The 12,010-nt window shown below is 37.0% G+C and overlaps 1 protein-coding gene across 1 annotated transcript in view; it reads right to left on the bottom strand.

Annotated features, from left to right (window-relative positions):
- The window catches only part of VAV3 (vav guanine nucleotide exchange factor 3), a 407,347-nt gene that overhangs the window by 192,506 nt on the left and 202,831 nt on the right, over positions 1 to 12,010 (bottom strand). Inside the window, exons 10-13 of the mRNA XM_081216948.1 lie at positions 10,135 to 10,230; positions 5,956 to 6,024; positions 4,225 to 4,311; positions 1,170 to 1,255 (exon numbers count right to left, since the gene is read on the bottom strand). Coding sequence (XP_081073074.1) covers positions 1,170 to 1,255; positions 4,225 to 4,311; positions 5,956 to 6,024; positions 10,135 to 10,230 — 338 coding nt within the window. The remainder of the gene's footprint in view (positions 1 to 1,169; positions 1,256 to 4,224; positions 4,312 to 5,955; positions 6,025 to 10,134; positions 10,231 to 12,010) is intronic.

The raw sequence follows: 12,010 nt of genomic DNA, 5'->3' as shown, positions 1-12,010 counted from the left end.
CTGATGTTACTAGGAGCCAGCCAGATTGTCTTGAGAGGCGTTCACCCCTTCCACAAAGATGACTCAATTTAAATCCTCAGGACCATCTCCTGAGGTACGTATGATTATCATATTCATTTTACTGGGGAGGAAGCTGAGGCTCAGAGAAGTTAGATAATTTTCTCAGGGTTACATAGCCAGTGGGTGCACAGCAGGATTCACTCTTGGGTCTACTTGTGGAACCTGCGCTTTTACCCTGTATGTTGCTCCATGTGACTTAATGGACAACCTAAAACACAAATTGAGTGGTACATGACCCAAGTGTAAGCTAGAGAAATTATGGTTAAATTTACATGTTGATATTTCTCTTCTATCTTACTAAAAGCAATGTAATTGGGGGAAAAACAGACCTTATAATCCTATCATCCAATACCAATATTTGTATCTTTTTGAAAACTCTCAGTCAGTGATTAACATGCATACATTTTTTTAAAACAATAATAATGAGACATTCACGTAGCTCTATTACTTGCATCACTTTCAAGGCCTATTTTCTGCGAGAGGCTAAAAGGATGTGTGTCTCCTGGGAGCTACCTTTAGAGCCTGGGTATCAAGGTGGAAGCAAGAGCTGATGCTGCCCCCTACTGGTTGACTTTCTAGTTTCCAAAGTTTCCAGGAAATGGCCATTTCAACTAAACAAATCAGTTTAACTACCACATAATTAGCTCAACTAATCTTTAAGGACTGCACCTACAAATTTCCCTCGAGAAAATCTCACTAAATGGCCCTCACTTGGACTTCCTGCTTAGGACATGTTGTACTGTTTTTAGTTCTTTTAAAATGCATACCAAACAATAAAATTAAATTAAACAATTGTGTTTTTATAGTAGTTGTCTATTATTGCTTTATTGCTACTCTCATCTTAATGTGTACTTTTTTTACTCTAGCTGACATTCTATATTTGTCTATTCCTTCTTAAGAACTCAAACTTAGGCAAATCAACAGATACCAGAACAAAGAGGGGAATACCTAACATATCTATATGAGAAATTAAAAAACCACAGATCGATCTGACCCCTTGTTTTTATTCCTTTATTTCACTCCTTTGTCTTGGAGGAACTGTTTTTAAGATTTTCACAATCTCTTGATCCTAATAACTTATTTTGAAAATAAGTACTGATCCTTCTCACCTTTCTTGTTTTGTATGCTTGTCTAGAGTGGTTATTCGAATTTCACCATCTCCCTGAGGTCGTCCAAAAAGCAAAACTGGTTGGTTCTAAAATATAAAATGTGCATGTCTCAGTTTTTCATAATCACATAAAAACAGAAATTAACATTAGTGAGGATATTTGCTAGGCACAACTATCTTATAACAACTTTTATCATTTTACCTTTTAACACACTTATTCTAAAAAGCTCAGGTCTGTATGATACACTTTCAAAAATAGCCTGTCCTCGGTCATCCCAGGAGGCATACTGAAGACATTAATTGATTTTACTTACAACTCTAACGGAGAAGTTAGCTACCAAAAGAGAGAATTAATTGGAAAAATGCAAATCACAAGGAAGTTACAACAACTAATATTTACTGAGCATCCACTGTGTGCTAGACACTAGGTACAGGACAAAATGACATAGACCCTGCCCTCATGAAACATACTGCTCAGTGGGGGGACAAATATTCACAGAAGAATATAATTACAAACGTGATTGCCATGATGGAAGAGCAGAGGAAGCATGCATATCTGGGGACCTAATTTGGTCTAGGGAGTCAAGGATGGCTTCCCTGAGCTAAGATCTTAAGAATGAAAATTTCTGACTTGATGATTAAAAATAATGAGCCATTTCCCCAGAGGCAGAAAATAAAAAGTTCTAAGTATTTATGAACACCTACTCTACAAGGTGCTAAAGGAAAAAGAATTGACTGAAAATATCACTAACATCTATGAGATTACTTTCTAATAAAAAAGATATGTAATTAATTAACTGTACTACAAGAAAGTATAAAAATAAATGTTTCCTATCTGTATTTTTTGCAGAAACAGAAAACTCCATCCTAAAACCCATATGGAATCGCAAGGGACCCTTAATAGGCAAAACGATCATAAAAAAGAACAAAGCTGGGATCTCACACTTCCTGATTTCAAAACTTATTACAAAACTATGGTAATCCAAACAGTGTAGAACTGGCATAAACACAGACTTCTAAACCAATGTAATACAACAGAACATCCAGAAATAAGCCTTCACATATATGGTCAAATGATTTTTGACAAGAGTGCCAAGACCAATTCAGTGGGGGATAGGAGAGGCTTTTCAACAAATGGTGCTGGGGAAACTGGATATGCACAGGCAGAAGAATGAAGTTGGACCCTTACCTTATACTGTTTCCAAAAATTAACTCAAAATGGATCAAAGAGTTAAAAATACAAAACTTTTAGAAGAAAACATAGGGGAAAAGGTTTATGACATTGGATTTAGTAATGATTTTTTAGATAGGACACCAAAAGCGCAGGCAACAAAAGATCGATAAGGTGGACTTCATCAAAATTTAAAATTTTGTACAAATAACACTATTAACAGGTGAAAAGGCAACCCACAGAATGGTAGAAAATATTTGCAAGCAAAAATGTGATAAGTATTGATATCCAATAATTCATAAAGACAGAAAGTAGAACGGTGGTTGCCAGGGGCTGGGAGGAAGGGGGAATGAAGAGCTTGTGTTTAATAGGTGGAGAGCTTCAGTCTTGCAAGATGAAAAGAGTTCTGGAGATGGATGGTGGTGACGGCTGCACAACAATATGAATATATCTAACATCACAAAACTGTACACTTAAAAATGGCAAATTTAATGTTTTATATATATTTTACCACAATAAAAAAACAGCTGTCCAGGCAATGTGCTATGGAATTACAAAGAGAAAGAATTAGGGATTCTTTCAGATTAGGGAAATATTTTTTTTTTAATTGGACCTTGAAGAAATTTGATAGGAAATAATGAAAAAAGATATTCTAGGCTTTGACAATATTATAATCAAAGGCAGAACTATAAACGCAACTATGTGAAGAGGTAACCAGAAGCTACTGTGATTGGAAAGGTGGCAGATGAGGTCCAGAGGCTACTGTGATTGGAAAGGTGGCAGATGAGGTCCTGAAAAGGGTACGAAGTAGCTGTATGTGTGGAAAGAAAGACAGACCAAAGATGTTTCAGGGAAAGAAGCAATAAAATTGTTCTACCAAGAAAAGCATCTTAAATCTATTCATTTATCTGTTTTCTCTCCCCACAGCTTTATCCAGGCCTCCATCGTCTCTCTAGAAACGACCTCAATGATTTGTTGACTGGTCTGCCTGATGAAAGGGTTTTCATGACACTTAAATCAGACTGTGAAACCCTCTGGTAAGAAGCGTTCACTAGCTTCCTACTGCAATCACTACAAAATCCCAACTCAGCGCCTTGCCCTCCAAGGCTGTGGTGTGTAGTTCTCCTGCCCCCACTCCCCCACTTCAGAGCCCACCCTTCTTCCTTTCACTCTCAATTTCCAGGCTCTCTTGTCTTGCTGCTCCTTGAACAGACCTGGCTCTTGCCCATTTCAGGGCATCTCACTTGCTATGGCTTCTGCCGGCTTCTTCTCTCTGCAGACCTTTGTGCCACTGGCTTCTCATCCTTCAGGCTCAGGTGACAAATGTTTCAGAAGGACTTTTTCTGAGCACCTTATCTAAACTAGGACACCTCTCACTATCCTCTGTTGCAGCAACCTGTTCACAGCATTCATCTCAATAGAGAGAGCATTTTTAGACTCTCTTTTTACTGCCTCCTCAACCATGAGACCATGTTGTTCATAGTTATAGCCCCGGCCCCAAGCAAAACGTCTGGCACACAGCAGTCACCCAGTAAATATACATAAAATGAATAAATTAACGGGACTCCACCATGGTTACGTATGGGGGTGAGGGAAGGAAAAGAAAAAAAAATGGACTCCAATGTTTAGAATTGGGACTGCTGCAGGGAGAGGCATCACAGTGTGATTAAAGTGACAGGGACAAGCAATGGCAGAAAGTCCCTGGACAATGATGTATCACAGGTGCCACTGAACGTTCATCCCCGTGGATGCTGCCAAACAGAAGTCGGAAAAAACCGAGAACAACAGAAACTTGAAGGTAAACTTTTTTTTTTTTCAAAAACAACTGCTAGAACGTCCCCCAATTTGTGGGTTAGGGAAGCTGGATGGAATGATAACTACATACCAAATTTTCTATAGATAGCTGAAACTGTTTAATTTCACGAAGGGTCTCATTATCTCTTTTCACTTCATTCACATATTGTGCCAAGTCCTAAAGAATAAAGAGAAGGGGAGAAAAAGAAGGCAAGATAAGATTAGACAAGAGATGAGCACTGTTTGAAAGAAAACACATCATTAATTTCATTAATGGTAGAAAGTTACCACTATAACTTTTCAATGACAATAAAATGAATGCCTAATCGAAGCTGCATCTCAAAAGCAATTTAAAACTGTCTGGAGTATGGCTGGGAAGACTGAAGCCTTGTCATTTACCACACCCCTGAGAAGAGTAAGGATCAAACACAGAAAAAAACAAAATATGCTGCCATGCAGAACAACAAAAAGGAAACCAGGTCGGGAGCGTGTAAATTCCAAACACTGACCTTGAGAGAATCACACTTGAACTTGGGTTAGAATAAGGGCAATCATGAAGGATTAGCCGGGAGAAAAAAGTAACTAAAAGTTAGACAATGAATCTAGCAGGGCTGTTGTCTGCATCCAGTTAAGCACCTTAGTTCCTGAGAGGGTTCAGTCAGGGAAGCCAGGTCAATTTCAAAGAGTTAATAAAGGGAAGTGAAGGAGAGGAGAGAAACCAGGGAGCATGAAAATGAACTAAAGAGCACAAACAATGCTGGCCCTGTTTCTCCATGTGCCTTCACCTATTTTAAAATGTCTTTTCTCAAATTTGAGGAAACATTAGCTAATCTTTCCATACTGTAACTTGCTATTTTTATTATATGTGCTCCAGATTTTTCCTGTTTTCTAGGTTTTCTTTTTTCCCTACCCTCTTATATTTATCTGCAACAGCAGGAACAGAACTCAGACAAAAGCAGTTCCTAACTCTGTTCTAAATGAAAGCCTGACTTTTCATAGGATATATCTATAAACGATTTCTTTAAAAATTGGAAACTTGATATGATTTTTTTTATAATAATAAATAATGATGGGCTGTTTCCTGACAGGGTACTAAAGTCAGCTAAACACAGAGCTAACACTGAAACTGGCACAAGGACACAGAGAAGTAATTATGCACTGCTCTGGGCAGAGTCACATTGGCATTTTGTTTTGACAACAAATATTTGTGTATGTTTTAAGCTAGGGACAAATATTATTTCTTTCAAAGTCAAAGTCCAGCATAGCATGGAAATCGGGGTTTTATAGATTCCCCAATATGTTCAAAAAGCCTGCCTTCATCTACTTCTAGTTCTTGATTTTCAGATTTACCTGAAATAGAAACCCAGACTGATCACCTGTACTGGTGCACAGCATCCAAAAAGGTAAACCTGGCTGACGTCCTCACTTGAGAAAAATAAGTCACACCAGTGTTCTGAAGTCATCAGCTAAACTGCTGCTTGCACAAGCCAATAGGTTTCTACTAGCAACCATAAAAAGAATGTAAAACAAAACCATTCTATTAAATCATTCCTGGTAGTTATGGAAATTGTCATACTTTCATAAATAATGAAAGTTATTTTAATATAACCTCTTGGTTTTATGTTTTTGTCCAACAATTAAGTCCATGCAAGGAGACTGATTTCAGTTAAAAATATCCAGCTCTCCCCTCCAGAAACAAACCTATGCAAATACTTATAATAATATCTATTAGCATATCATACATAGGTATTAACAGTTTATATTCTATTGTTTTTAGGCAAGAATTAGAAATACAAACAAGTTAAAGATGCATTCGTCTAACCTTCATTGCATCAAGAGCCAGTTTCAAATTTGCCTTCTCCATAGGATCAGTGGTATGTTTGACCAGCTCCTATTTGGAAGATATATTTTAGTACTACTTTCATCAAATTAAAACCAACACATAAGAAAACATTTTACAAGTAAACCATTTTTATGATTATTCTCACCATAATGTGATAAATCTGATTTAACTAAGCTCTGTTTTCATCAAAAATTTCAAACTGTAAGAAGACCAAATAGATATCAAAAGGACATGAGACAATGGTCAGAAAGGTTTTCCTTTCAAAGTTGAACATGAATTCTATCCCCCACCATCACACTGACACTCTTGCCAGATGTTAAGAAAGATTCCCCTCCTTGACAACTGAACTGATACTTTTTTCTTTTTTGGCTGCACCGCGTGGCATGTGGAATCTTAGTTCCCCGATCAGGATCGAACCCGCACCCCCCGCATTGGAAGCGTGAAGTTTTACCCACTGGACCACCAGGGAAGTCCTTGAACTGATACTTTTCACTTGCTATCAAACTTGGCTTCTCTATGGCTTTTGATTCTTACAACTCCATCTCTCCTTTGGCCTCAGGGACACCAGGCTGTTCTGTTTGTTGCTGTTATTTTTGTTAGTTCATCTTAAATGTTGCCTATTCATTTGCCTTTCATACCTTCTTCTTTCTTTGCACCTTAGAAATGAGTTATTATTCCCTAGATTTTCACCTTAGTCTTCTGTTATCCTTACATTACATACTCTGTGAATTCTATCACAACCATTGCCAAAACATCGCCTATCACCTAATGTGACAGTAACCCTCAAATGAATGTGCTCAACCCAGAATTCACGCCTGAGTCCAGACTCATATGTCCTATTAAATCGTTCTACCTGGGTTTCTCGCAAGCCCCTGAAATCCAGCATGTCCAAACTTCATGCACCTTCACCTGCACCCTTACTCTTGTTCCTGTTTATGTTTTACTGAATGGGGGCACCTCCATCACTTAAGCCAAAACCTCAAAGGTGCCCCTGACTCCTCCCTCTCTCTCACTATGTTCTGTTGTGTTAACTTTGACCCTTCCCCTTGAAACCTCCTCCACTGGCACTACCTCGGTTCAAGTCCCTGCTCTCTTTCAAATGGGTGACTGTAGTAGGCTTCTGATTCATCTTCTGACTTGCAGTCTTTCCTTGCTACAATCTAGTCCCTCGATTGACATCAGAGTTAAATCTCTAAATGTAAATCAGATCCTGTTACTTAGACTTCTGGGAGGCTCACAAAAGCTTCAGGTTGTCACGCATACCTCGTAGATGCTTCATGATCTGAATTCTGCAAACCTCTCCCAACTTCTCTCTCCACTTCCTCTCAAACAACCTATGCCCTACTTCTACTAAGTTAATTGCAATTCTCAAAATATGTTCTAATATCTGATCCCATTAGGCATGATGCTTTCTCTCCTGGAAAGCCCTTGCTCTCTGATCCACCTGTCAAATCGTCATTCTTCCTTCAAAGCCCAACTCAAGAAACACGCCTCTGTGAAGCTTTCTATGACAGAGGCCTCTTCTCAAGCCATAATTAACTAAGTCTTCATTTGTACCACCTCTGTACCTTCTGCATACTTATCACGTTGTATTGTACTTGGCAGATTACATTTCATTTTCCCCAATAAAACAGTGAACTTTATCAGTGTGAGGGGGGCTGTTTTACATTGTTGAGAGACTCACATTGTATGCAGCTCATGGGATCCATTCAAAAATCTTTGCTGAGGGGCTTCCCTGGTGGTGCAGTGGTTAAGAATCCACCTGCCAATGCAGGGGACACAGGTTTGAGCCTTGGTCCGGGAAGATCCCACATGCCGCGGAGCAACTAAGCCCGTGCGCCACAACTCCTGAGCCTGCGCTCTAGAGCCCGAGTGCCACAACTACTGAAGCCCAAGTGCCTAGAGCCCGTGCTCCACAACAAGAAAAGCCACTGCAATGAGAAGCTTGCGCACTGCAATGAAGAGTAGCCCCCACTAGCCGCAACTAGAGAAAGCCCGCGTGCAACAAGGAAGACCCAATGCAGCCTAAAATAAATAATTTTTTTAAAAAAATCTTTGCTGAATTCAATACCAGTAGTGTTTCTAGTTGTAAACAGAACCTACAGATATCAAATGTGTTAAGTATAATAAACTTGTCAGAGTGATACTCTTTTGTTTCTATTTTTACTTTTCCTCTATTAAATAATAATGGTATTCTCAAAGTTTCAAATCCCTCACTATAAAATATTTTAACTTTATAAATCCGTGATTTCAAATCATAGGCATTTCAAAAATGATTTACTCACTAAAATACAGTAGTAAGTAGAAAATATTCAAATTCATACCACATTTATTTAACACATTTCTAAACAGTAGACAAATTAATTCTACTCTACACTATTTTGAAATGGAAAAACATTTCTAGAATTTTTATCTAAGTGTGGTATCCCAGATAAAACTTTTCCTATTTTAAAAAATCATCATGGAACTAAATATACTTTTGAAATTTAAAATATCAAACAATCCAAGAGAAATGAGTGGAAAAAGTTCACTGACTTTCCAAAAGGTAAGGTCATATTTTATACTTTTGTAAGTCTGCTTAAAATCTTTTTTTTAAAACATCTTTATTGGAGTATAATTGCTTTACAATGTTGTGTTAGTTTCTGCTGTATAACAAAGTGACTCAGCTATACACATACATATATCCCCATATCCCCTCCCTCTTGCATCTCCCTCCCACCCTCCCTATCCCACCCCTCTAGGTGGTCACAAAGCACCAAGCTGATCTCCCTGTGCGATGCAGCTGCTTCCTACAGCTATCTATTTTACATTTGGTAGTGTATATATGTCCATGCCACTCTCTCACTTCGTCCCAGCTTACCCTTCCCCCCTGCCATGTCGTCAAGTCCATTCTCTACGTCTGAGTCTTTATTCCTGTCCTGACCCTAGGTTCGTCAGAACCGTTTTTTTTTTTTAGATTTCATATGTATGTGTTAGCATATGGTATTTGTTTTCCTCTTTCTTACTTCACTCTGTATGACAGACTCTAGGTCCATCCACCTCACTACAAATAACTCAATTTCATTTCTTTTTATGGCTGAGTAATGAAGAAAATAGATATTTCTTGAAAACTGCAACTTTTAAATTCTTCAATCAATATTTGACTATACTAAAGTTACAAGATAAATTATTATCTTCTTTTGGACATGTTTTTAGTTGCATGATGTCTCAGAAACTGACTGCCTAAGTCTTCTTTATTATTTTTTCATAAAATGCAATTTGATTAAGTTGCTTGAGTTTAGGTCTCATAAATGTTCTAATGCATTTGTAAGGAATAATCAGGGTTTGAATTTTTCTGATTTCTCAGTAGAAAATATAAATGACTAATAATTTTGCAGTTACAGTTCAAGAAATTTAATATACAAGATGTATAAAGCACAGCAAACTCAGAATTATATTTCACATACAGGTAGTAGATCTTTTTAAAATGACATTTCACAAGCATCAGCAAAGCTGATAGACTAATACAGTAAGACATTTCTTTGGAGCAGAACTAATGAGTCTCCTGGTACAGCTATCAAATTAAATTTATAAGACTCTCCACCCTCATTAGAAGACTAACCGTGGAAACCATAAGCTTTGGGGTTATAACAAGAATCACTTCAAAATAAATGTAGTTTTATTATAATTTAGTATAGCAGAAAGTAACACAGAGTGTGACACAATTCTCTTTCGTTTATGGTTATAAGGCACAAATTCTAACACAATTAACCTGTCAAGATTCAAGTGTATTGCAACACTGAGATTCTAATAAATGATTACTGCTAATGACACAAGACTTGGTTGAAGGGATATTTGTATCTGTTTTGCCTTGTTTTTTTTTGTTTTTTTGTTTTTTTTTTTTGCCTTGTTTTTAAATTTTTAAATTTTTTTTTTTGGAGCCAGTTCTGTTTGAAGAACACAAAATGTAACTTTGTGAAAGATACAGAATTATCTTTGCTTAAAAGGAAGAAAAAATTTCCAGCTGTTCTGTTATTTCCCACTTAGCTATCCTCATAATTGAAAACTCTAAGGGGACAGGGCTCCAAACATAAAGTTTCTGCAGCTTAGTTGATGCTTCATTAATATTGTGTTGAATTAATGAATGAACAAATAAACAAACAGTTTTAAATTACATACCTGAAGGAGAAGGTGATACTTTAAAACACGCTGCATAGGAACCACAAGCAAATCTCGAAGAGTAAATTTCCCATTATTTGCTCTTTTAGAACATTCCTAAAGAAATTTTTTTTTAATTGAACTTTTTTAGTTTTAGCAAAAGGAGTCATAATACAAACATTAAAAGATGCAAACGCCATAAGCAAAACTGCTATTATACAATAAATATTTTGCTATTTTTCTTAACAATCCTTCTTTCTTAAAAATAGGAAGTATCGTCAGTTAAAAACCAAAAGAAACAAACAAAACTTGTAGCATTTCAACTCTAAATAAGAATAAATATGTAGAACTATTTTACACATGAAAATTATTTTCTCTAGTGGTCCTCCAGCATCTTCCCCCCACTTACCACTTAACCTTTCACCAGTCTCCTCAAGCAGGCCTGTGGACCAGGTATCAAGAACAAGCCCCATTAATCAAACCCACTATGTTCCCTCCCCACCATCATGCCTTGGTTCATTCGGTTCTCTCCAACTGCCATGTGCTTGGACTAGTTCCCAGCAAGAATCATCATCCTCTTGAAGAACTATACTTCTAGGCTGTTAATAATAGTCCCAATCAAAATTGTGCTGTCTCTCTGTGCCTTATGGGTCTCTTAATTATTGTTGTATATGTATAATATCTTCCCCAATATATTATGTCTTTTATACCTCTTAAGAATCTAGAATTTGCTGACTAAACATTTGTTGTAATGAATGAAATGGAATGACTGACTCCCAAAATTTGCTAAAATATAAACCCACTACAGGATTCAAAGTTTTCAAAGCCTCAGATTTTATTTTTTTAATCTCACAATCTCCTTTCTTACAAGTTTATCAAAAAATAGCATTGATGGGTTCACTCTATTGACATTAACTACAACTTTGAGGAAAGTACTTTGAATTTGCAGTGTCAAAGCCTGAATTTAAATCAAGTTTGGCAATTCTTGTCTGTGTGACCTTGAACAAATTGCTTTTCTGATCTTACTGTTTCTCAAATATTCATGGTATCATCCCAAAAAAACAATAAGGTGTCATAAAGATATTGTTATTTGTGAGCAACCTAAGTCCAAAATCCTCAGACAATTACACAACCAAGACCAAGGAATTTTCCAGTTCACGGAAGGGGTTGTATTCAAGAAAATACTCTTTAGTTTCCCTTTTGCCAACACTTAGCTTTTCCAGCACGTGGAAGGATATATTATATTATCGGGAGCTATAGAAAAAACACCATTAGCTCCAGTGACCATACTGAGTTAATGAGTGCTTGACTACAGGTTTCAAACAAGAACTGGTGACACATCCTGAGATGTTAGCTCACATCTTGTCAATTGCTGGGGTTCACTGGACAGATAACTATTTCAAATGATTTCTTGCTTCCACAGATTATAGCGAGTTCTGGATCATGGGTCTCAAATAGGAGGTCAAACTGTTAATATTATTGTAATGAATGGGTCTCATCTTCCCAGCTGCATTTTAAGTTCCTTGGAAATTGAGGTTGTATCTTACACTTCTTATGTTATGCCATCTTAACATAGTGTTAAGAAAAGAAATGTTATACATTTAAAATTTACTTTGTTATGTTATGGAAGTCAGTGTAAAACTGTTGGGGAAAAAATTATTTCAAGTTCTAAGTTATAAGCTCAGGAAGTAAAGAAACTAACAGTGCTGGCATTAGCTACAATTAGGTGGCTGAGACTGAAGTGTAAAATGCTTATTAGTATTGAAAGCAAATAAAGGGTAGAAATGATTCTTCCAAACATCCAGTCAAGTGCTTAGCCTCAACTCCAATTCTAAGTGAAAAGAAAAGAAAATGTAATAGGGATGAGCCAGCTTAGAGAACAAGGTAAAGAGACTCT

This window comes from Mesoplodon bidens, assembly GCF_964165515.1.
Source record: "Mesoplodon bidens genome assembly, chromosome: 2".
Taxonomy (NCBI): Eukaryota; Metazoa; Chordata; class Mammalia; order Artiodactyla; family Ziphiidae; genus Mesoplodon; species Mesoplodon bidens.
The sequence above is the reverse complement of the archived record's forward strand: the minus strand, read 5'-3'. Positions and strand labels throughout refer to the sequence as shown.